This window comes from Podarcis cretensis (genome assembly GCF_951804945.1).
Source record: "Podarcis cretensis genome assembly, chromosome: 3".
NCBI lineage: Eukaryota > Metazoa > Chordata > Lepidosauria > Squamata > Lacertidae > Podarcis > Podarcis cretensis.
In genome coordinates, this window is record NC_137172.1 from 1,338,237 (window position 1) to 1,364,287 (window position 26,051).

A 26,051-nucleotide genomic window follows, 5' to 3' on the forward strand; every position below is an offset into this window, starting at 1 on the left:
GCCGCAGGAGAGTACGTGGAAGGGGTCAGCGACCAGGACGTGCTCCTCATCCACTCCTGCCGCCAGTGGACCACAGTGACAGCCCATAGCCTGGAGGAGGGACACTACGTCATCGGCCCCAAGATTGACATCCCCCTCCAGTACCCAGGTAACGGGGCAGGGGAGGGGGCACAGGCTGTGTCAGATGGGGGAGGGGCCAGGAAGCCCCAGGGGCCCTGGATGTGGTGCAGGCCTTGTAAATAATAACAACAACAGTAAATAATAATAATTTTTTATTTATCCCCTTCATTCCCGGTTCAGGAAACCGGGCTCAGGGCAGCTTGAGGCATCTAATGATAAGCCTGCATTTTTATCAAGCTTATATTTTGATCAGGGTCTGTATCTTAAAATGAGCTTAAAGATCTTCAAATGTTTCATGCCAGGCAGAAGAGCAGCTGCCTAAGAACCTTGGCAAGATGTTTATTCTCCTGGACAAGGGGGCCCCCTGATTTATAGCAGAAAACAATTCTCAAAGTCGTAAAAAGGGAATTACAGGCTGACAGCCAAGGTTACACTGACCCTACATATTACAGAAGATAAAAAAGCAGAGAAAAACATAATTAAGAGTGGGTAAATAGTAAAATAAAACCATGTGCCTCCCATTAAACTTGAGCCATATTTTCCTAAGGTTCAAAGGTCAAGAGCAATGGAAAAGCATCTAGCTGGCAGAAAGGAAGAGAGTATTTTGGGAAGTCTTTTTCTAAAGTTGTTTCTTTCTTAAACTGAGATCCTTTTAAGATTTCTTTTCCTTTTAAAAGGTTATTTATGTTATGTATTAAATATATTGGCTTAAATGTAATATGCAAAGGATTTAAGAAATGATGGATTCTTATTTCATATAGTTGTAAGAGTTGTAACTATCCTGAAATTAAGTCAGCCACCAGCCCAGCCCCCCTGCCAAGCAGGAAACATCATTAGAGCATACATATGGTTGTCAAGCTTTTGTTTAGAGACCTCCAAAGGAAGGAGATCTTTCAATGATGATCCTTGACATCTGTTTAAGATAAAAATTTAAGATTAACCATCTGTTTTGGAGGGCAATAGGGCGAGGTGAGCTGGTAATTAAGGTTCCTTGTTGAGACACATGTAAGATATATTACTACTTATTTGTCATTTATAGATAGAAGAATATATAGCTTTTTGTTTCCCATAAAAGGACAAGAGGAAATGGGTGTATCTTTTCTTTTTTTCTTTTTGTTTTTTTTCTTTTTTTTTTTAAATAATTTTTATTGCATTTTTCACAAAAAAGAACAAAAAAGCAAATTTTCACAAAATTACAAAAAAAAATTTTTTACGAACATTACAAAGGAAAAGAAAACATAGACAAAAAAAGAAGAGAAAAAAGGAGGTTTTAACATATAAAAACAAAAAGAAAAAAAAAATCCCTCACTTTCCAATTATAACCTTCAAAACCTTATTTTCCTTACTTCCACCCGCCTCCCGATCTTGTATTCTATGTAATAATTAGTTCAGCAAGCTCAATCTTTGTTCATTTTGATTCTTGATCCCTCCCTTTGTGCTCTTATTTAACTCAGTCACTAGAACCCCTTCTTTCCTTTTCAATGTCCTCAACATTCAAAGATTTTACAGTGTTTTTGTAGATAGACTTTAAACTTCTTCCAGTCCTCTTCCACCTGCTCTTCTCCTTGATCTCGAATTCTGCCGGTCATTTCAGCCAGTTCCATATAGTCTATTACTTGCATCTGCCATTCTTCCAGAGTGGGTAGATCTTGTGTCTTCCAATACTTTGCGATGAGTATTCTTGCTGCTGCTGTAGCGTACATAAAGAAAGTTCTATCCTTCTTTGGCACCAATTGGCCGACCATGCCCAGAAGAAAGGCCTCTGGTTTCTTCAAGAAGGTATACTTAAATACCTTTTTCAGTTCATTATATATCATCTCCCAGAAAGCCTTGATCCTTGGGCACGTCCACCAAAGGTGAAAGAATGTCCCTTCAGTTTCTTTGCATTTCCAACATTTATTATCGGGCAAATGGTAGATTTTTGCAAGTTTGACTGGGGTCATGTACCACCTATATATCATTTTCATAATATTCTCTCTTAATGCATTACATGCCGTGAATTTCATACCGGTGGTCCACAACTGTTCCCAGTCAACAAACATAATGTTATAACCAACGTCTTGTGCCCATTTTATCATAGCAGATTTTACCGTTTCATCCTCAGTATTCCACTTCAACAGCAAGTTATACATTCTCGACAATATCTTAGCATTGGGTTCTAACAATTCTGTTTCCAACTTTGATTTTTCCACCTGGAAACCAATTTTCCTGTCCAAATGATAGGCCTCTCTTATTTGAAAATAATGTAACCAGTCTCGCACCTTATCCTTAAGTTTCTCGAAATGGGTGTATCTTTTGTGATTGGTTCTAGCAAACAGCCAATAGGAATTTCAACCAGGCTGATTGGACAGAGGCAGCCACAGGAGGAGCAAGGGGGCTGGATTAAAGAAATATAAGTGCTGGCCAGAATGGCAAGAGGCCAGGCCAGAGCTTGGTAACCATATACCACTGTGCCTCTCATTTATTTGTCTGACAAATAAATTATTATTTTAATTTCTCTATTGCTGCGTTGAATATTTCATTCCAGCTAAGCGTTAACCACAAGCAGGGTGCTACAAGCTAACAACAAATTTAAATCACCTATTTGATGCTACAAAAAAACCAGCATAAAATATGGTATAAATCATAAATAACAATAAAATCAAGAATCAAAAAATCAATTGGGGGGGGGGAGAATCCATCCAATGATCATTAGATGATCACCAGGGCTAGCTGGCTAAATTAGTCCTATTTGGGCCAGCGAGGAGACCAGGGGAGAATTAGCTGTGGGGTCTCAGAGCGTGTGATCTTCATAAAAGGGGAGGGGGAGGAAAGAGAAGGGAAATAAAAGATCAGGCTGAGTTCAAATTAAAGGCCAGGCGGAATAGCTCTGCCTTACAGGCCCAGCGGAAGGAGGTTAAATCCTGCAGGGCCCTGGCCTCATGGGACAGAGCATTCCACCAGGTCGGAGCCATCACTGAGAAGGCCCTGGCCCTTGTGGAGGATAATCTGACTTCCCTAGGGCCCGGGACCTCTAAACTATGATTATTCATGGACCTTAAGGGCCTCTGTGGGGCAGACCAGGAGAGGCGGTCCTGTAAATACGAGGGATAACAATAACAATAATAATTTATACCCTGCCCATCTGGCTGGGTGTCCCCAGCCAGTCCTCCACAGATCCACCAGTCACAGGACGATGGCGCAGCAATAAAACTGCTAGCACATTTGCGAAGCTAAGCAGGGTCCATTATGGTTTCAGCTTGGATGGGAGACTGTGAGTTGAGATTTCCTGCATTGCAGAGGGTTGGACTAGATGACCGCTGGGTACCTTCCAACTTTGTCAGCCTGAATAGCTCGGTTGGTTAGACCATGGTGCTGATAATATCAAGGTTGCCACGGATCATTGAGTGTCCCAGTTATATATATTTTAATTTGGTCCGGCTACATCTCCTCCACAATCCATCATTTGAGTTACCTTTTAGTCAGCAGCCTCAGGAATCACGATGATAAGCCATTATTCTCCGCAAGCTGGAGAAATCTTAGAATTGTAGAGTTGGAAGAGATCTTGGGGTCATCTAGCCCAACCCCCAGAAATGCAGGAATCTCAGCTAAAGCATCTGAGACAGATGTCCACCCAACTTCTGCTTAAAAACCTCCAAAGAAGGAGAGTCCAGCAGCTCCTGAGGTAGACCTTCCCACTGTCGAACAGCTCTTTCCATCAGAAAGTTCTTCCTGATGTTTAGTCTGAATCTCCTTTCTTATAATTTGAAGCCCTGGGTTCGAGTCTTGCCCCCCAGAGCAGGAGAAAAGAAGCTTGCTCCCTCTTCTGCGTGACAGCCCTTCAGATATTTGAAGATGACTATCCTAACTCTGGATGGCAGAAAGTGAGGAGGAATTAAAGAACCTTTTAATGAGGGTGAAAGAGGAGTGTGCAAAACATGGTCTGAAGCTCAACATAAAAAAAAACGAAGATCATGGCCACTGGGCCCATCACCTCCTGGCAAATAGAAGGGGAAGAAATGGAGGCAGTGAGAGATTTTACTTTCTTGGGCTCCATGGTCACTGCAGATGGTGACAGCAGCCACGAAATTAAAAGATGCCTGATCCTTGGGAGAAAAGCGACGGCAAACCTAGACAGCATCTTAAAAAGCAGAGAGATCACCTTGCCAACAAAGGTCCGTATAGTTAAAGCTATGGTTTTCCCAGTAGTAATGTATGGAAGTGAGAGCTGGACCATAAAGAAGGCTGATCGCCGAAGAATGGATGCTTTTGAATTCTGGTGCTGGAGGAGACTCTTGAGAGTCCCATGGACTGCAAGAAGATCCAACCTCTCCATTCTGAAGGAAATCAGCCCTGAGTGTTCACTGGAAGGACAAATCGTGAAGCTGAGGCTCCAAGACTTTGGCCACCTCATGAGAAGAGAAGACTCCCTGGAAAAGACCCTGATCTTGGGAAATATGGAGGGCACAAGGAGAAGGGGACGACAGAGGACGAGATGGTGGGACAGTGTTCTCGAAACTACCAGCATGAGTTTGACCAAACTGTGGGAGGCAGTGGAAGACAGGAGGGCCTGGCGTGCTCTGGTCCAGGGGGCCACCAAGAGTCGGACATGACTAAATGACTACAACAACAACATCCTATCTCCTCTCAGTCTCCTCTTTTCCAGGCTAAACATACCCAACTCCTTCAACCGTTCCTCATATGGCTTAGTTTCCAGACCCTTGATCCTCTTGGTTGCCCTCTTCTGCACCCCTCCCAGCTTCTCAACATCCTTCCTAAATTGTGGTGCCCAGAACTGGACACAGGACTCCAGGTTGGAGACTGACCAAGGCAGAATAGAGAGGGACTATGACTTTGCTAGATCTCTGTTGATGCAGCCTAGACTTGTATTAGCAATTGAGTTGTGTCTCAAAACATCTGTGAATCCTGTAATGCAGGGGGGTTGGTCTAGACAGCCCTTACGGTCCCTTCCAACTCTGTAATTCTATCTGGAGGGCACCCAATTGGGTACCAGTGGCCCGAAATTTGGCCACAAAATATTCCAGGTCCCTCTCCCACCTCTATTTTGTTGGAAGCCAGAGTGGCTGGGGTAACCCAGTCAGATGGGCCAGGTATAAGTAAATAATAATAATAATAATAATAATAATAATAATAATAATAATAATATATTGGCAGCATTGCATGCATGGGGGCTCTGGGTGGGTTGGCATTCAAAGCTTGCTCCCTCTCCTCCCTGGTCCTGCAGGTGTAAAAATAATATCCATGGCCTGCCTTGCAGGGTTGATTGCAGAATTAAGGACACGCCTGGCCTAATCCTGGGCTTGCAAGAGTTTGGAAAGAGGTGCCTGGTGTGGAAGTGTTGGAGGTGGGGGGGGGGGTGGTGGAAGTGTTGGCGCCGGTCTGGGAGGCCCTGAACTGAGGAGGAGGAGGAGGAGAGTGACCCAAGTGGGAGTTGGGAATTAGCAGGGTTGAGATCATCCCCGGCCCTTAATGAGTCCGCTAAGTGCTTCCCATCTCTGGTAATGATGCGCAAGGATGAATAAATCATGGGAGCCCCAGCTAATCGCTGTTCCTTGGGGAGGGCAATGGGACAGGAGGGGAGGGGAGAAGAGCAGGGAAGCGTGTTAACCTGCTGGGCTGGCCCATTCATAAAATCAGAGCAGATGGTAAGGTGGGGGGGGGGGGGAGAGAAGAGGTTTCTGGCTGCCCCCCCCCCCCCGAAACACACACAGAGCCAGTTTTGGCTTGGAGGCTGTCTCTCACTAGAATTGGTACACATCCCATGAAGCTGAACATTGGAAGATTCAGGGCAGATCAAAGAAAGTCCTTCTTCATGCAGCGCAGACTGTGGAACTCTCTGCCACAGGAGGCGGTGAGGGCCCCAACTTGGAGAGCTTTTAAAGAGGACGAGAGGACTATGGATGGCTCTGCAATGCTCCTGGGTCAGCAACCTTTTTCAGCCGTATCCCTCACGCCACGTGGTGGGCCGGAGTATTATTTTTTTTGGGGGGGGGAATGAACAACAACAATCCCCATGTTACACCCCCCAACTACATCACTAATACATCACGGTTACATCATGAAAGGAGAGGTCTGGTGGCAGGAATCTGAGCATCCTGGACCCTGCCCCATGGTTCCCTTTGCCCTCCACCAAACACCCATCAAGTGGAACAAAAGAGACATTTACATTTCCCTGTTTCCCAGCCAAGTTAATCAAACCTTATTTCTGGCATGGCTACCTGTCTGGCACTCAGGTATCAGGATGCCAGGAATTATCCCTCAGGCAGAGGGGCTGCTGAGCAGCTGAGCTCACCTGTCTAGATGAATTTCTGAAGTTTTCCCAGGGAGCCAGTACACAGAGACATTTATCAGAGAATTCTTACATTTGGTATCGTGCAGCAAAGGCCCTTTGAATAGGCAGGTAGAAACTGTGGGGACAAATCACAAAAGTCACAAAAGTGATTGTGCTGGTTTTGGTAGTGGGCTGCATGTGCATGATATCTGCTGGAGGGGCAACCCCCCCCAAAAAAAACCCCTATACATAAATTCCTGCAACAGTCACAAGTCTCTCCCCCCCCCATCCTGCCTCTGCTCCTCTTCCAGCTGGTGCCACGACGCCCCCCCCCCGCCTTGTCAGCGTGTTCCCACATCTCTGCTTCCTTGGGGAGAAGACGGACACAGCTGTCTCCAGAATAGGGGGGGGGGTGGCTTCTCTGCCTCACTCTGCTTCTCCCCCCCCCCAATCCTCATAGTAGCTTTCTCCATCTGCGCATCCTGTCTTCGATCATCCCCCCTGTTTGCTGGAGTGGGGGGTTTGTTGCAGGAGGGGGTGGGCTCTGGAGACAGACATGTTTGCAGAGGGGAGGTGGTCTTTGCCTGGCTTAAGGCGCGATCTTTTTTTGGTGGGGGCAGTGAAAGCAAAGAAGGCTTTTGGCCATGGGAATCCAGTGCGAGATGCTTGGAATCGGGAGTCGAGGCAACCTAGGGCCTGACGCAAGTGATGGGAGGGAAGGGGGCTTCTCAACAAATATAGCCAGTCCCCGTTTCCCTGCACGGCTGAGTAAACCGTAGCCAGTTCCCACATCCTTGAGGCAAAGAGCTTTGTTCCCAGGGAGTCACAGTTTTAGGAATCCAGAGGAGGCAAAAATCTCATGGGAGGGGCGCACAATTCGCTCCTGTGATACAGCGTCCTGTTCTCGCCTGTTCTGGGTGTACATTTCCAAAATATAAGAAATAAAACCTGCATACAGCAACAGTGTTTTGTGTTGTGTAGGCTCCTAAGATGTAAGTCATGGGTCCCACCTGCTAGCCTGCTCCCTAAAATATCCCTGGTTTGCTCACTTGTATATATAGGGTGCCGACATTCTGCATGGACTGGTTGCAGGACAACATGTGCAAATGGCTTTAAATACCTATTAGGTCCATAAATTACCATATAGCATATTGTTGTTGTTGTTTAGTTGTTTCCAACTCTTCATGACCCCCTGGACCAGAGCACACCAGGCCCTCCTGTCTTCCACTGCCTCCCACAGTTTGGTCAAACTCATGCTGGTAGCTTCGAGAACACTGTCCCACCATCTCATCCTCTGTCGTCCCCTTCTCCTTGTGCCCTCCATCTTTCCCAACATCAGGGTCTTTTCCAGGGAGTCTTCTCTTCTCATGAGGTGACCAAAGTATTGGAGCCTCAGCTTCAGGATCTGTCCTTCCAGTGAGCACTCAGGGCTGATTTCCTTCCGAATGGAGACGTTGGATCTTCTTGCAGTCCATGGGACTCTCAAGAGTCTCCTCCAGCACCAGAATTCAAAAGCACCAATTCTTTGGCCTTCTTTATGGTCCAGCTCTCGCTTCCATACATCACTACTGGGAAAACCATGGCTTTAACTATACGGACCTTTGTTGGCAAGGTGATGTCTCTGCTTTTTAAGATGCTGTCTAGGTTTGTCATCGCTTTTCTCCCAAGAAGCAGAAGTCTTTTAATTTCATGACTGCTGTCACCATCTGCAGTATATGTGCAACACAAAATTTGTTGTTGACAAAGGACAATTTGTTGTTGTGGCAATTTGCGGCAATTTGTTGTTGACAAAGGACAGCTGGACATAGAAAGGGCCCCATTCCCTTCAGCATCTCAGGGCCTCATCAAACCTAGATCCGGCCCTGAGCCTCTTGTGGCTGGAAGCCATTGAGAGCCCTCTCCTCCTCCACAAATTTGTCTAATCCTCTTTAAATGCCATCCAAGTTGGTGGCCATCACTGCCTCCTGTGGCAGGGAGTTCCACAGTTTAACAATGTGTTGAGTGAAGAAAGACTTCTGTTGATTTGCCCTGAATCTCCCAGCTTCCTTGCATGTCTGCAAGTTAAAGAATTTCCATGCGAGATGATTTCAAGGCCCGGGGCTGCCAAGCGCTCCAGCTTTCGGAGGCCATTTGCCAGGGTGGGGGACAGCCCTATGTCAGCAAGCTTAGCTGCCGGCTCTGATTGATTGGAAAGCAACTGACTCATTGATCGGGACATCTCTTGCTCGTTTCCTCTCTGTTCTGGGATGTCCGTGTCTCTCTCTCTGTCTTCAGGGAATCTTCTGGAGGCGGGGGGGGGGGCAGAAGGGAGCCCTTCCGATAAACGCAGCTGAGTTTGCCTCTGCTGCCACTGGGGGAGGAGGAGGGGGGCTGATTTAATTCACTGTATTGACTCCCTGCAAAATAGGTGCAATTTGGTGGCCACGTTCCATAGGGATAACACCACAGAAGTTAAACATGCCTCGCGGCTTCCCTCTTGAGTTTTCCATTTTGAGGCTTCCGTATTGAGTTTTCGGTTTTCGAACGTTTTGGAACTCGAAAGGTCTTCTGGAATGGATTACGTTCGAAAACCGAGGTACCCCTGTCATGTTATTGTTTTGTTCTCTTTGTGGTACTTTTTAAAAAAAAAACAAAACCACACACTCAAGATTGTGTATAAAATGCATGAAACAAATAAACAATAACTAGATGGACCACAGTGGCTGTAGGCTGCCTGCCCGAGTCAGAGGCATCAGGCCTCTGGAGAGCAGTTGCCGGGGACTAACACACTCCTGGTATTTCCTTTTTTTGGGGGGGGGGAGCCACTGTGAGAATCAGGAATGCTGAATAGAGGGATCTTTGGTCTGACCCAGCCGGGCTCCCCTTACACCCCCCCCCCAAGGAGGAGCTCTCCCCCAATGGTTATCAGCCATAATAGTTTGAAGAGACAGCCGCATTGCAGGGGGTTGGAACCTGGGCCGTCTTAACCATTGGCGCTACGGGTTCACGGCACCCGGGCGCCTAGCTCTCAGGGGCAGGAGGCCGAGAGTCTGCGGCCGAGTGTTGGAGTCCGGAGAAGAGCCGCCGACAGCCCAGCAGAGCAGAGCCTGTTGGAGCGCCGTGGGCGGCTCTTCCCCGGACACCAGCACTAGCCCCCAAAGTCATGCCAAGCCACCGCTCTGCTCCGCTCGGCTGTTGGCTTTTTCCACAGCTGCATGGCGGCTAATTGTTTCGTCTGCGCACGCTGCACCTAGAGGGCCGTGTAACATTGTGGGTGCTGTGTGACGCATCCTGTTGTGTGCGCCTTTGCTGGCTTTTCCGCTGTTGGCGCACGCTCCCAGCACTGCCCAACGTGGGGTGCCAGCGCAGAATGAATTATGCTTAAGACGGCCCTGTTTGGAACTTCTACAATTTTATGAAGCTGAGCTCTACCTCTCTTTCAAATTGGAACCGGTGAAGGCGGTGAAGGTCCTGTGTGAGTGTCTGGAGACGGTTGGAGGATGGATGGTGGCTAATGGATTGAGGTTGAATCCTGACAAGGCAGAAGTACTGTTTTGGAGGGACAGGGGGCGGGCAGGTGTGGCGGACTCCTTGGTCCTGAATGGGGCAACTGTGCCCTGAAGGACCAGGTGCGCAGCCGGGGAGTCATTTTGGACTCACAGCTGTCCATGGAGGTGTAGGTCAATTCTGTGTCCAGGGCAGCTGTTTATCAGCTCCATATGGTACGCAGGATGAGGCCCTCCCTGCCCGCCAACTGTCTCACCAGAGTGGTGCATGCTATGGTTATCTCCTGCTTGGACTACTGCCATGTGCTCTACGTGGGGCTACCTTTGAAGGTGACCCAGAAACTACAACTAATCCAGAATGCGGCAGCCAGACTGGGGACTGGGAGCAGCCAACAAGACCATATAACACCGGTCTTGAAAGACCTACATTGGCTCCCAGTACGTTTCCGAGCACAATTCAAAGTGTTGGTGCTGACCTTTAAAGCCCTAAATGGCCTCGGTCCAGTATATCTGAAGGAGCGTCTCCACCCCCATCGTTCTGCCCGGACACTGAGGTCCAGCTCCGAGGGCCTTCTGGCGGTTCCCTCACTGTAAGAAGCCAAGTTACAGGGAACCAGGCACAGGGCCTTCTCAGTAGTGGCACCCGCCCTGTGGAACACCCTCAGCCTAGTAGACCTGAAGGAGCATCTCCACCTCCATCGTTCAGCCCGGACACTGAGGTCCAGCTCCAAGGGTCTTCTGCCGGTTCCCTTGCTACGAGAAGCCAAATTACAGGGAACCAGGCAGAGGGCCTTCTCAGTGGTGGCGCCCGCCCTGTGGAACGCCCTCCCACCAGATGTCAAAGAGAAAAACAACCACCAGACTTTTAGAAGACATCTGAAGGCAGCCCTGTTTAGGGAAGATTTTAATGTTTAATAGGTTATTGTATTTTTGTGTTCTGTTGGAAGCCGCCCAGAGTGGTTGGGGAAACCAAGCCAGATGGGCGGGGTATAAATAATAAATTATTATTATTATTCCAAGTTCAAGGGCAGGATACTTCTTATCAATGAGGGGACCAGGTGCCCTTTGTCTCAGGCCAAGGAGTCCCTTCCCTTGGGTGCTGACCACCGTTGGAGGCAGCGATCTGGGCTAGGGCAATCTGGGTTTGACCGGGCCCAGCAAAGCAGGGGAGATGCAGACCCCCTGAGCTGACCCCTGGAGCAGCAGGTCTCCCTTAACCGACCCAGTTGTGTTTCACACCCTGCAGGGAAATTCAAGCTGCTTGACCAGGACAGGGATGTCCGGGAGCCTGTGCAGTACTTCAACAGCGTGGAAGAGGTGGCCACCATCTTCCCGGACAGGGTCTTCGTCATGGAGGCCATCACCTTCAGCGTCAAGGTCAGTGGCGCTTCAGGGGTGGGGAGATCTCAGCCCAGGGTGCAAGTGCAAAAGGGATGGAGGGGCAGCCATTTCCACTTTGAGCGGGAGTCAGGTCTCCCCATCTCGACTTGAAATCCCGCCTCTTCGCTGCGGCTTCCTTCTACTCACCTGGCAAAGAGGTGAGCCATGTTGGGAATCTTTCCTGCCCCATAATAAGGTGGGGAAACCCGCAAAACCTGAGCTGCTGGATGACAGGATTGTAAAATGGGAAGGGACCCCTGAGGATCATCTAGTCCAACCCCCTGCAATGCAGCAATTGCAGCTGCAGGATCCTTGACAGATGACCATCCAGCATCTGCTTCCCACTGTCTAACAGCTCTTACTATTCAGAAGGTTCTTCCTGATGTTTAGTTGGAATCTCCCTTCTTCTAACTTGAAGCCATGGGTTCGAGTCTTACCCCCCAGAGCAGGAGAAAACAAGCTTGTTCCCTCTTCCACATGACAACCCTTGAGATATTTGAAGATGGCTGTCCTATCTCACCTCAATCTTCTCTTTTCCAAGCTAAGCATACCCAGTTCCTTCAACCGTTCCTCATCAGGCTTGGTTTCCAGACCCTTGATCCTCTTGGTTGCCCCCCTCTGCAAACATTCCAGCTTGTCAACCTCCTTCTTAAATTGTGGTGCCCAGAACTGGACACAGGACTCCAGACCTGGTCTGACCAAGGCAGAATAGAGTGGGACTTTTCCTTCCCTTGATCTGGACACTAGACTTCTGTTAAGGCAGCCTAGAATAGCATCAGGTTATTTTGGTTAGGCTTGTGGTCCACCAAGACCCCTAGATCCTTTTCACATGTGCTACTGGCAAGCAAGGGATGCAGGTGGCGCTGTGGTCTAAACCACTGAGCCTCTTGGGCTTGCCGATCAGAAGGTCGGCAGTTCGAATCCCCACGACGGGGTGAGCTCCCGTTGCTCGGTCCCTGCTCCTGCCAACCTAGCAGATCGAAAGCACATCAAAGTGCAAGTAGATAAATAGACTTGGAGGAAAGGGACGCAAGTGGCGTTGTGGGTGAAACCACAGAGCCTAGGACTTGCTGATCAGAAGGTTGGGTTCGAATTCCCGTAACGGGGTGAGCTCCCGTTGCTCAGTCCCTGCTCCTGCCAACCTAGCAGTTCGAAAGCATGTCAAAGTGCAAGTAGATAAATAGGTACCGCTCTGGCGGGAAGGCAAACAGCGTTTCTGTGCACTGCTCTGGTTCACCAGAAGCGGCTTAGTCATGCTGGCCACATGACCTGGAAGCTGTACGCCGGCTCCCTTGGCCAGTAAAGCGCCACAACCCCAGAGTCGTCAGCGACTGGACCTAACGGTCAGGGGTCCCTTTACCTTATTGGCAAGCAAAGTTTCCCCACATCCTATATTTGTGCCCCTTCTTCTCCCATTTCCTGGCTGACCCTCTTCTTCCTCCCAGGTGGTCTCGGGGGAGTTCAGCGAGGACAGCGAGGTGTATAACTTCACTCTGCACGCCGGGGACGAGCTGACACTCATGGGCCAGGCTGAGATCCTGTGTGCGAAAGCCGCCAAGGAGAAGTCGCGCTTCAACACGTTGCTGCGGAAGCTGGGCAAGGCGGGCGTCGCTGGCGGAGGCGCCGCGGCCGGCGGTGGTGCCAGCAGTGGTGCCAGCGGCGGGGGCAGCCGCCCGCTGAAGGGCAAGATGCCGTGTCTGATCTGCATGAACCACCGCACCAACGAGAGCCTCAGTTTGCCCTTCCAGTGCAAGGGGCGCTTCAGCACCCGCTCCCCGTTGGAGCTGCAGATGCAGGAGGGCGAGCACACCATCCGCAGCATCATCGAGAAGGTGCGGCTGCCCGTCAACGTGACGGTGCCCACGCGGCCCCCGCGCAACCCCTATGACCTCCACGCCATCCGCGAGGGCCACTGCTACAAGCTGCTGAGCATCATCTCCAAGACGGTGGTTCTCTGCTGCATCCTGCGCAGGGATGCCGTGACGCCCTTCCACTTCCTCCTGCTGACGGACATGCCCCGCTTCCTCCTCCCCGAGGGGGCGCTGTGGGGCGGAGGGGACGCCCGCCTGGAGAAGCTCCTCCGCGAGAGCGCCGCCCTCTGCCAGGAGTGCTTCGACCCCAACGAATACTCCAAGGCGGTGCGCGAGGCCAAGGCGGACCTGGCAGAGGAGTGTGCCAGTCCCCGGCGCGTCCGCCTCTGCCTCCAGGGCTATGCCCGTGACGAACTGGCGCACTCCTTCCAGCGCCTCTCGCTCTGCCTCTACAGCACCTCCGGGGGCGCCCGCCAGGACCCCGCCTCTGGGGGGAGGAGCCAGAGGACGCTCCTCCCTTCCCGCCAGGAACACCACGAGGCCCTCTTCCCTGATGCCCCGGACGCCGAGCGGGAATACACGACGCCCGACTGGACCGAGCCGGCCTTCCGGGCTCCGGAACTGCCCTACGAGGAGCTGTGGACCAACCAGAACCGCGGGAGCTACGCAGAGCCCAGCGGGAAGCCGGCCGGCCTGGAGAGCACCAACCCAGGCCAGAGAGACCTCATCTCCTTCGCCGGCCTCGCCTTGCCCCTGGGGTCCCCGCCGCCCAGCCACCAGGGCCTGCTGGGGGAGGAGCCTGCGGGAGATGCCCCACCCCCGGTCCCGCCCAAGTCTGATGCGGTGAGGGATGCCTCAGGTGGCGGGGAAAGGGGGAGCAGGGATGTGGAGGAGCTTGATCGGATAGGTTTGGGGACACAGACGCAGGGGGCGTTCACTACCTGCGGGGATATATCCGGAATACAGTGGACGCTCGGGTTGTTAACATTATCTGTGCGGGATGCACGTTCGCAACCCACAGCATTCACAACCCACAACACCACATCTGTGCACACGCGGGTCGCGATTCAGCACTTATGCGCAAAGCACGATTTTAGTGTTTCTGTGCATGCGCGAGCGCCAAAACCCAGGAACAACCTGTTCCAGTACTTCCGGGCTCGGCGCAGTGTGCAACCTGAAAATGCGCCACCTGAAGCGTCAAGGTATGACTGTACCGCATTCGGAAGGAGTGTCCAGGCAGAATTCGGCAAAATGTCTGGGAAAATCCAGATGTATGGCAGCCCATGTCGGCTGTGTTGTTTTTGCTGATCTCTCTTAAAAATAGCTCAAAAACATCAATATATCATTATTATTATTATTAGGGATTTTGTGTCTGTATTTTCACCTTTCAATATATGGCAGCCGTAAACAAACCAAGAAAGGGGAGCAGTTCAGAAGATCAGGCCACACACTCCGTGTGGTTGCGGCGCCTTTTTGAGACTGACCGATTTGAGGTTTGCCTACAAAAGTGTTAGGCTGTAATATTTTGGGTTGGGGCAGCTCTGGAGTCTCTCTCCCCCCCCCCCAGTTGTCCTGCTGAGCTTTGCTTATGGCTAGCATTGGGGTTTTGGGCTAGAGAAGGTTCCATACCTGGAGAGTCAAGTCTTAGGATGAAATGACAGATTGCACAGAATTTGGTTCCCTGCGGTAAAAATGGCCGAGCCCCATTCCCTGGCTGGCTGCTTCCCTGCCTCCCATCCCTGGCTGCTACTGGTCCAGGATCTTATCAGATGTGCGGAAAACCCAAAGAGGGATTTTGCTCACCTGCCCTTCAGTTCAGCGCGTTAAGATTGGGTTTCTGCAAGGCAGAGATGCCAAACAACCAGAAATCCTCTTGGATTCGGGGGAATTAATCAGGACACAATATGATCGGGCGAAGGGGTGGTGACCCCTGAGTTTCCCTCCCAAGGCAAATGCAGAGAGGGGCTTTTAGGGGTGAATGGCTGGATGTGTATTTAATCAGTCCCCCCCCCAAAACTGAGCTCCGACAGTGACAGTAAACCCAGCCGGAGGGTGTGTTTGTGTGGAGACTTGCAGAGGAGAACTGGCCACATCTGCTAAGCCTCTTCTGCAAATGCCCCTCTCTGCCCACCCAGCTGCCACTGTCATTCATCTTTGGGGGTATTTCTCTTTCTTAAAGTTGCCCCCCATTGGGACTCTTGCTGTGCCCCCATTTAGAGGTGTGTGTTCTGCCCTTCCGATTGCTCTGGTCTTGGCTTCCAGCTGGCTACCACTACTGCAGAAAGCGGATGAATCTCTCTCTCTCTCTCTCTCCATCTTTTCCAGGTGAGAGAGGAGTGCCGCCTTCTCGTCGCACCCCCAGTGCCACCCCGGGGTGGCCATGCGCCGGCCGCTTCCAGTCCTCCGGTGCCTCTGCGTTTCCCGAAGCTCCAGGGAGCTGCTTCTCCCAGCTCCAGCCTCTCCTACTACTCGCCTGGACTGCATGATGGGTAAGTTGCTTCCCAAGGGGGACGGGGGTGGGCTGAGGACCCTGGGCTTCTCTCCTCCCTCCCAGAGAGCTGGCTGGGACTTCTCAGTTGAAGCCATGCGGGATCTCCATGCTCCAGAGTGCTCTCATTCTCCATCTTCCTTCGTGTAAGTTTTCAGCACAAAGGAGCGCCTGGTTATGAACCCAACAAGGCTTTGAACCAGCCACCTGCCAGAGGTTATGGACTACAATGCCCATGAGCACCAGCTGACATGGCCAGTGCTCAGGGATGCTAGGAGTTGTAGTGCAAAAAAAAAAAAAAGCAAACTCTATTTTTGGCTGAATCAATAGAAGTCTTGTGTCCATATCAAGGGATGAAATAATCCCACTTTATTCTGCCTTGGTCAGACCCCAACCTGGAATACTGTATCCAATTCTGGGCACCTCAATTTAAGAAGGATGTTGACAAGTTGGGAGGTGTGCAGAGGAGGGCAACCAAGAGGATCAAGGATCTGGAAACCAAGCCTGATGAGGAGCGGTTGAAGGACCTGGGGATGTTTAGCCTGGAGAAGAGGATACTGAGAGGAGATTTGAGAGCCATCTTCAAATACTTCCGTGTTTTTTTACTCTAAAATAAGGTTCAAAATGGGGGCTCGTCTTATACACGGATAGTATCTCCCCCCATTTTTTTTGATCGGAGTTCCCAAAAATAGAGGACATCCTATACAGGGTGGCGTCTTATAGACAGAAAAATACGGTATTTCAAGGGCTGTCATGTGGAAGAGGGAGCAAGCTTGTATTCTCCTGCTCCAATCTAATGACTACTAGTTACAACGCAGGAGATTCTCAGTGAACATCAGGAATAACTTTCTGACGACAAGAGCTTTTCAACACTGGATCAGTCTCCCTCGGGAGGTTGTGGACTCTCCTTCCTTGGAGGTTTGTAAGCAGAGGTTGGATGGCCACCTGTCGAACGTTCTTCAGCTGTGGTTCCTGCATTGTAGGGGGCTGGACTACATGACCTTCAGGGGTCCCTTTCAACTCTACGATGGGCAGCAGGTTGGTGCTGGCTGCTTTAAATGAAGCACTGAGTCAGGTGTTGGGACTTCATGGGCATGTGGGGAGAACCACCTAGTCCTGGGCCATCAGGCTACTGAGGGCACGATCTCGGATTGGTGAAAGCTGACTGCCAGGAAAGCTGCATTTCTGGCTGGTTCTCCTCTTGTTCACCTTAATAAAAAAGCCAATGCAATTCTGGGCTGCATCAATAGGAGTATAGCATCTAGATCAAGGGAAGTAATAGTGCCACTGTATTCTGCTCTGGTCAGACCTCACCTGGAGTACTGTGTCCAGTTCTGGGCACCACAGTTCAAGAAGGACACTGACAAACTGGAATGTGTCCAGAGGAGGGCAACCAAAATGGTCAAAGGCCTGGAAACGATGCCTTATGAGGAACGGCTAAGGGAGCTGGGCATGTTTAGCCTGGAGAAGAGGAGGTTAAGGGGTGATATGATAGCCATGTTCAAATATATAAAAGGATGTCACATAGAGGAGGGAGAAAGGTTGTTTTCTGCTGCTCCAGAGAAGCGGACACGGAGCAATGGTTCCAAACTACAAGAAAGAAGATTCCAGCTAAACATTAGGAAGAACTTCCTGACAGTAAGAGCTATTCGACAGTGGAATTTGCTGCCAAGGAGTGTGGTGGAGTCTCCTTCTTTGGAGGTCTTTAAGCAGAGGCTTGACAACCATATGTCAGGAGTGCTCTGATGGTGTTTCCTGCTTGGCAGGGGGTTGGACTCGATGGCCCTTGTGGTCTCTTCCAACTCTAGGATTCTATGATTCTATTCTATGAAATAATAATTTTTTTTATTTATACCCCGCTCTTCCCGGTTCAGAAAACCGGGCTCAGGGCAACTAACAACAAATCTAAAACACTTAATTGATGCAACAAAAAACAGCATAAAATACAGTATAAAAGTGAATAACAATAAATTCAGAATTCAAGAATCAATTTAGGGGGAAGATCCATCCAATAAACATTAGATGATCACCAGGGCGAGCTGGATAAATTAGTTCTTGGCAGAAAGGCGCCCCCACGTGGCCACAAACTTGGACTCCTGAGAGTTTCTCTGCCGGAAAGTTGCCACGAAGTTTGTTTCTGGAGGTGCAAAAATCCCGGTGCTAAAAATATTGCTGCAGAATTTGGAAAGACGCTGGATTTATCCTGTCTGGATGTTGGAAAATTGTGCTGGCTTTCAAGCTTTGCAAAAAGGGAAAACAGCAGCAGGTGACACTGGAAGAATACCTGAGACCTTTAGTCCTGGAAGTCAACTTGTCTATCCTGTCGGGCCTTTAAGACATGGCGTAGCCAGGATTTTTGTTAAGGGGGGGGGGCAGGACCTTTGTTAGCAGAACTGACATGATTGGTCATTTAGTTAAGTATTTCTATTGTTTTACTTCATGAGGCAGATGACACAACCTTGATGGCAGAAAGTGAGGAGGAATTAAAGAACCTTTTAATCAGGGTGAAAGAGGAGAGTGCAAAATATGGTCTGAAGCTCAACATCAAAAAAACGAAGATCATGGCCACTGGTCCCATCACCTCCTGGGAAATAGGAGGGGAAGAAATGGAGGCAGTGAGAGATTTTACTTTTTTGGGCTCCATGATCACTGCATATGGTGACAGCAGTCATGAAATTAAAAGACGCCTGCTCCTTGGGAGAAAAGCGATGGCAAATCTAGACAGCATCTTATAAAGCAGAGACATCACCTTGCCGACAAAAATCCGTATAGTTAAAGCTATGGTTTTCCCAGTAGTGATGTATGGAAGTGAGAGCTGGACCATAAAGAAGGCTGATCGCTGAAGAATGGATGCTTTTGAATTCTGGTGCTGGAGGAGACTCTTGAGAGTCCCATGGACTGCAAGAAGATCAAACCTCTCCATTCTGAAGGAAATCAGCCCTGAGTGCTCACTGGAAGGACAAATTGTGAAGCTGAGGCTCCAAGACTTTGGCCACCTCATGAGAAGAGAAGACTCCCTGGAAAAGACCCTGATGCTGGGAAAGATGGAGGCCCCAAGGAGAAGGGGATGACAGAGGACGAGATGGCTGGACAGTGTTCTCAAAGCTACAAACATGAGTTTGACCAAACTGTGGGAGGCAGTGGGAGACAGGAGTGCCTGGCGTGCTCTGGTCCAGGGGGTCATGAAGAGGCGGACATGACTAAATGACTAAACAACAATAACTTGATGAGGGAAGCATGCTTTAAGAGTCTCAGTTCTGGGTGCCTGTTAGTTCATAGAATCATAGACTCCTAGAATTGTACCACTGGAAGGGTCCCCCAAAGGTCATCTAGTCCAACCCCCATAAATTCAGGAATCTCAGCTAAGGCATCCCTGACAGATGGCCCTCCAACCTCTGCTTGAAAACCTCCAAGGAAGGAGAGTCCACAACCTCCTGAGGGAGACGGATCCACTATCCAACTGCTCTTACTGCCAGAAAGTTCATTTGCTTCCAGGTTCTAAGCAATTATGGGGAAAAACAAGTATTTTGGCTTCCTGTGCCTTCTGCAAAGGGAACTCCTGACTGGCTAACTTTTTCGAGTGAGTGGGTAAAGGCGATCTAGAACAGTGGCATAGTGTGGGGGTTGCCAGGGGGCTCTGGGTGCAGAATCGTGTGTGTGTGCAAACCAGGCACCCTCTGACCCCTGCAGAGATCCCTTTGCCCTGCCTGGCTCTGGCGCCAGAGGCTTGGTGTCCGTGAGTTTGCTCTGCCTCTGACTTCTGCACTCCCCTCTCCTCTCCCAGGTCGAGGCCGCAGAGTGGCAGCTGTTCTCCATCTCCCGACTCCTACTCCCTGTACTGCTACCCTTGCACCTGGGGAGAATGCAAAGCGGGGGAGTCCTCTGGCCGCCCGCTGGCCAGCCCCCCGGCCCAGCCTCAAGCCCAGGGCACCTCGTGGTCGGATCCGTGGCCGTACAGCGACCTGAGCGTGGCCACGGGGAGGCCCAACCCGCTGCTGGCGGGCGGCGACGCCAGCGCCCTCAAGAGCTACCACAGCTGCCCTCGCCTGAAGACTCCCCAGGCGCCCCAGAAACGCTTTGCCCCCTTTGGGGCGCTCAACCCTTTCTCCAACCCGTCCTCCTCCGAGTGGCTGGAGCCCCTCGAGTGGCAGAAGACCTCTTCCCCCGAGACCTTTGACCCCTTCGAGGGCACCGCTGCTTCCTCCTCCCCGGAGGGCGAGCCGCGCTACAGCCCCGTGCCTCCGCCACGCCCTGCCAAGCAGGCCTTCGAGTCCCCCGAGCACGTCGCCCTCCGGGCGCCCCTGCCGCCCTCCGTCACCCGTGGCGTGGAGTTGGGCGCCGCCACCCGCCTCTACCTGGCCCCGGGGGTCATCGAGGTGCCCCCCGCCCGGCTCAGCGGGGACGGCTCTCCCTGGCAGCCTCCGGCCGACCTGCCCGCTCTGTCTCTGGAAGAGGTCTCCCGCTGCCTGCGTTTCATCGGGCTCTCGGAGGACGTGGTGAGCTTCTTTGCGCGGGAGCGCATTGACGGCAGCATCTTCGTGCAGCTGACCGAGGAGATCCTGTCGGAGGACTTCCGCCTCACCAAACTCCAGGTCAAGAAGATCATGCAGTTCATCAAGGGCTGGCGCCCCAAGATCTAGAACCGGGTGGGGTGGGAGAAGGAGCCTGGGACGGCCGCAGGGGCTGGACCGGCAGGCGAAGGGGGCCGCTTTGCCTGGCAACGTGGGGAGAAGCCTCTGGATCTGTCGCAAGAGGGCAGTGGCGCTGGGGCATTTGCGAGCAGGTCTCCCCCACCCCCGAGTGCTGGTGGGCAGAGAGCAGCAAGGGCATGAACGGAGGGAGGGCTGGATGGGTGAGCCTGAAGCATAAACCCAGTGGAAAAGGAAGGAAGGAGCCAGGAGGTTATCAGTGGAACTCACTGCTGCAGGATGGCTTTCAAAGAGGATTAGACAAATCCAGGGAGGAGAAGGCAATCGACGTGAGGGCCCTGCCTTGCCCCCATGCTTTAAGAGGCAGCAATGCTTCTGAGTTGCTGGGAGCCGCAGGAGGCGAGAGGGCTCGTGTTCGAATCCTGCGTGTGGGGTTCCCATGAGGGCATCTGGCTGGCCACTGGGAGAACAGGTTGCTGGACTGGCTGGGCCATCGGCCTGATCCGGCAGGCTCTTCTGTTGATGACAAAGGGTCTGAAGGAGACCTACGAGTGTTTGGGGGGACTCTGCCTGCCCTGGCCCAGCGCATGTGGTGTCCAGTTGTCCAGAAAAGAAAGCAGTGCAAAAGTGGGCTGGGAGGAGAGTCGTGATGTGACCCCCATTTCTCACCCAGACCTCCACCTTCATTTGGACCAACGGAAGCCCCTCTGAACTGCACAGCTCCCATTTTTATTCCAGCAAACGGGCCCCTTTTAGATCTGTCCCATTGCTGTGGGGCCGCCAGTTTGAAAGATGAGGCAGACAGGGGCCAGGGAGCTTTTCTGCACACGGGAAACTGAGGCAGCCGGTGACTGTGGTGCTGGCCCCCTCCCTGGGTGCGGGGTCTTGATCAGGGAGGTGTGGGAGGCAGTGCTTTAGGTCTACAGTGCGAGGGGCCTGCCCTCCAGCATCTGCTGCCCCACAGAGCCAGAGCCTCTCCACCCCAGCTGGTATAGCGGTGGGAGCTTCTTGTGGTTATTCTGGCCCCCCCGTCATCATTATTTATGAAATTAGTACACTACCCTTCAGCATGAGACCACAGGGCAGTAGACAGCCTAGAACACTAAATATGTAATAGTAAAAAAAGAGCAATACCTTCCCACAACTGAAAAGGCCATAGATTTAACAGCCAAAGGCCTGGGAGAAGAGGAATGTTTTTGCCTGGCATTTAAAGATCTGGAGTGAAAGCGCCAGGCGAGCTTCCCTGGGGAGAGCAGTCCTGATGGGGAGCCACTGCAGAAAAGGCCCCGTTCCTGTGCTGTCACCCTCAGGACAGTTCTAGCAGAGGAGGAACACAAAGAAGGACCTCAGAGGGCAGTCGCTTTTTCCTACAGCTTTTTCCGAGTATTCCATTTTGGAGAGCTGGCAAGGTGAGCGCTTACCTGCTTGAATGCAATGTATGGGGGAATCTTGCTGCCTATGGAAGGGCAGCATGTTTAGAAAGTTCCTCTGTCTTGAAAGAGGTGCCTTTGCTTGACGTTTGATGGGGGATTCAGCAAAACCTGCCCTCGTAGATTTGGCGGCATTACACAGAACACCGAAGCTGCCCCTCTCGGGCCTTCATCACACAGACCCGTTCCCCCCCCCCCCTTTTTAAAGTATGTCTCTACTGCCGTGAGCTCTAGAACCTTAAAGAAAGTATGAGTGGGAAATTCTCATCTACAAACTCTACGCTTGGGCAGTGCAACTGCAGATGCACGCAGTTCAAGAACTCCTCAGCAACTCCTTCATTTGTCCACGGAGAGGTTTGGGGGTATTTGCTGACTGTGTCAATTTATTTTCTCCTATACCAAGAAAAAAGCACACCAAGAACTCTGGCCAGTATAAGTTTCAGTAGTGGGAGTGGTCCCTACTCGCAAATCAAATGTGGAAAATAACAGGATATATTTATACGAATTCTTTAAACTTACACGACCCCTTAAAAATTAGGTAAGGAACTAAATGTTGTATAATACTGTTTTATGACTGTTTTATAATTTATAATTTAGAATTTAAACGTACTTTCATGTCATGTTTGATACTTCCAGCTGATGAAGGTGAATATATCGAAACAGCACCCTGTCCTGGTTTCTGATCCATAATTAACTTCTGACTTCTGCTCAATGATTGCAATCAAGACCTTCACATTGAATTGGACTATGGGCTAGCATGAACTTATCTCTACTCATAAACTCTTATCTCTAATTCTGTAACAAATTATTGTGTTATACATATCCTTATGCGTTGAGTTTGTAATTGAGTTTGTAATCCTTGTCAGAATACATACATTTGAACGGATTAGTTTTTGTTACAATTGACTATTGATTTGCGAGTGGGGACCACTCCCACTACCGAAACTTATACTGCCCAGAGTTCTTGGTGTGCTTTTTTCTTTTCTCTATTTAATAAAAAGAACTCAAACTTATTTAACATTAATTTATTTGCTCCTGGCACGAGGCAGCCAGAGTCCAGCACGCCCCTCCCTGGAGGGGGGCAGCTCACTAACGGCACTTTAGCACAACCTGTGGGCAGCTAGGTTGTTTTCACCCCCAGCCCCTCTGTGAGCTGGTATCTTACACTAATCCGGCCCTGCGGATCAACTCTGCTGCCTCCCAGCAGACACACTCATCAGCATTACTCCCCCAAGAGTGCCGCGACTTATTCCCGTAACTTTTTAGCAGAGGACGGCGACTTCGGGGTTCCAGCCTAGAGACCTGCAGAACGCTCGTCTTCGTTTCGACTTTAGCCACTGCCGTAGTCAAATAAATCAGTTTATTTAAAAAACGAAGTCGTGCCCAGGATGTGATTGTTTAATCAGATTGCTTTAGAATACCGGGTGCGGCACCAGCTATATTTGCAAGGGTTGGGGGGGGGGGGTGTGAAGGAGAAATGGGGACTGGCAGTGGGGCAGCCCAGGTACAGTCCCTGCCAGGGGCATAGTGTGGGGGGTGTCAGGGGGGGCTGCACAATTTTTGAGGGGGCGCAAACCAGGTGCCAAGGCAGTATGGCTCCTCTGCATCCACGAAGGGCCATGTCGGGTGGCCAGCCTCCCCCATGAAGGTGGGCAGGTGGCTCAGCACGTCATCGTCCCCCTTGCTCTGGTAGGAATGGCTTCGCCCTGGCACCATTGGCAGTGGGCGCCGGGCTGGAGCCTCCCTGGTACATGTGTGATCCCCCTGCCTGTCCTGGGGCGCTGGCAATCAACGCTACACCACTGGTCCCCACTGGCAGGATCTGCATCAGATGTGGGGGACAGAGACCTCCTGGGGAGTTGCTGGAAAGGGGAGACCACAGTGCAAAGCTGAACAGAGCAGGGGGAGGGCGTTGATAGAGGCGGCACCTCAGACACATATCCTGATGGGAAAGGCTTCTGAATTCACCCCTGGCCATTTAAGCCTTGGCAGCTGGAGATCTGCAGGAGTCCAAAGACAGCTGGAGGCTGGCAGAAGTGGATGGGGCCCCATAGCGGTGGAAAAACAGGACGCAGCTGCCTGGCCAGCGTGGTGACCCTAGGTGGTGAGCTCGGTAAGGAGCCACAGGAACCATCTTGCCATAGCCCCCCCCCCCAATTGCTGTTATGATGTGTTGCAGCCAAGCAAGGGGGGGGTGGTCAAGGGAGAAAGGGCAGCCATCTGCCCCCTCCCCACGCGAGCACAGCGCAATTCGCATTTGGATCAGATTTGTCTACCCCCTGGTTCCCAAGTACTGCAGACCTCCTGTTTTTAAAAAGCCAAGCCCCCGCTTTTGAAAATCTGGATATATCTATGGCAGTTTTTGTTATGTGAATGGTGCCATGGACCTCCTGGGACGGTTAGGCAGACCCCTTGGGGAACCCCTGGTGCTCCCCACTGAAGACGGCATTCCTGCAGGGCAGGGGGTTAGCCTAGATGACACTCTGGGTCATCCCCCCCCCCAATTCCAGGGACGCTCACCAAATCAAAGCACTCTGGACTACAGGTGAAACTCGAAAAATTAGAATATCGTGGAAAAGTTCCCTTATTTCCGTAATCCAACTTGAAAGGTGAAACTAATATATGAGATAGACTCGTGACATGCCAAGCGAGATATGCCAAGCCTTGATTTGTTATCATTGCGATGATCATGGCGTATAGCTTATGAAAACCCCAAATTAACAATCTCAGAAAATTAGAATATTCAAGGAAATCAGCAAAACAAGGACTGCAAATCGAGCAAGTTTGAGCCTCTGAGAAGTAGAAGCAGATCTCGCTTTGCACATCATGAGTCGATCTCATATATTAGTTTCACCTTTGAAGTTGAATTACTGAAATAAGTGAACTTTTCCATGATATTCTAATTTTTTGAGTTTCACCTGTATGCTGATGGGACTTCTCTGCAGCTCCCGTTTAGAGGTGAAAAGAAATAAATGACCAGAGCTCACCCACAGAACAAGACACTGGGGTTTTATTGTTAGGGGTTCTTTGGGTGTGGGTCACGACCGCAGGCCAGTCCTGGGCCCAGAATCAGCTGCCGCTGGCCCGAGACCTGAAGCCGCTGGCAGGCTTGGCGGGGCGCCAGGATGAGGCCGGGCAGAGAAGACCCTGGATTAATCGAAGGCTGACCTTCGGCCTGACGAGGGGGTCGGAGCCGGGGTTGGGGAGACAGTGCCAGCACGGCTAAGGCACTTGGAGGGTGAAGACCCACAACCCCCTGAGCTACAGGCGGGAGACTCTCCTGCAGGCCTCCTGCCTCCCCCCGCTTTTCCCGGGGGTCGGACGGACGGTGGCGGCAGAGGCACGTTCACTTGTGGAACTTCTTGCCGGAGTCCTTGGCGTGGTCCAGCAGCAATTGGCAGGGCGTGAACTGGCTCCCGTAGACGTCCTCATACTTCCTCATGCGGTCCACCAGCCGCTGGGCCCCGTAGTAGTCTGCGTACCGGAAGGGACCTGCCGTGAAAGATTGGGGGGGGGGATTAATAGTCATAGGGGGAGGAGAGCTCTTACTTTGTTATTATATCTGTATTTCAAGTTTGATTTGGCAAACCTCCCCTGGAAAGACTAATGCTTGGTGCAACCTGTCTGAGAAAATTAATGAGCAAACGCCTAGATTCTATTTCATCGGAACTGAGGAAAGATGGCGTCTGCCACCCGAGAAGGACTTTTGGATGGATTCGGCATAAATACCAGCATGTGAGGACATACTGCAAATAAAATACCAGCTGCAAAAAAAGAAAAAAAAAGAAAAAAGGGGGAGTCATACAAAGTTCACACAGAAGCATATTATTGCTCATTTCAGCTCGCCTGTGGAAACAACTCAGAGGCCATGAAAGAAGAAGAATAATAACAAGAAGGTTTAAAGAAGGGACTAGTGGACACTCAAAGCAGAAATATGAGATGATTGGACCCCACTGAACTTGAAGCATGGGAACCCCTAACAAAAAAATTATAATTTGGCAAAATATTTGGACTTTATGATATCTATTTGTACAATTTGGAATATTCAATGTGATTTGATTGGATTGTTAAAATGGAAAACTTAATAAAAATTATTATTAAAGAAAGATTGGGGGGGTTGAGCAAGGTCTCCTGTGCAAGTGGGGACCCCCGCCGCCCGCAGAGGGCTCTCCCCGGAACTGGAAATGTCCTCGCAGAGCCAACGGCTGCAAGGTGCAAGACCTCCTCTCCCATAGGGGAACAGGGGAAGGGGGGCAGGAGAGACTCCCCATCTTGGTCACTGGAACCACGGGGCAACTAGACCGCCGGCCTGCCCCCCCCCCGCCGGTGTCTCCCCAGGGATCAAGGCATTTCCATATGGCTGCTTTAAAAATCCTTCACGCCAGCAAAAAGGACTTATCAGGCAGCTGCCCTTCTT

At 50.9% G+C, this 26,051-nt stretch overlaps 2 protein-coding genes across 3 annotated transcripts in view; one reads left to right on the plus strand and one right to left on the minus strand.

Moving 5' to 3' along the window:
• Positions 1-20,785, plus strand: part of GAREM2 (GRB2 associated regulator of MAPK1 subtype 2) — a 30,022-nt gene extending 9,237 nt beyond the window's left edge. For both annotated transcript variants that reach the window (XM_079968585.1, XM_079968586.1), the window contains exons 2-6: positions 8-148; positions 11,123-11,253; positions 12,702-13,910; positions 15,393-15,556; positions 19,340-20,785. In XM_079968585.1, coding sequence (XP_079824711.1) covers positions 8-148; positions 11,123-11,253; positions 12,702-13,910; positions 15,393-15,556; positions 19,340-20,195 — 2,501 coding nt within the window. In that variant the 3' untranslated portion in view covers positions 20,196-20,785. The remainder of the gene's footprint in view (positions 1-7; positions 149-11,122; positions 11,254-12,701; positions 13,911-15,392; positions 15,557-19,339) is intronic.
• Positions 20,786-24,626: 3,841 nt separating this feature from the next.
• The window catches only part of HADHA (hydroxyacyl-CoA dehydrogenase trifunctional multienzyme complex subunit alpha), a 37,432-nt gene continuing 36,007 nt past the window's right edge, over positions 24,627-26,051 (minus strand). Inside the window, exon 20 of the mRNA XM_079968618.1 lies at positions 24,627-25,126. Coding sequence (XP_079824744.1) covers positions 24,981-25,126 — 146 coding nt within the window. The 3' untranslated portion in view covers positions 24,627-24,980. The remainder of the gene's footprint in view (positions 25,127-26,051) is intronic.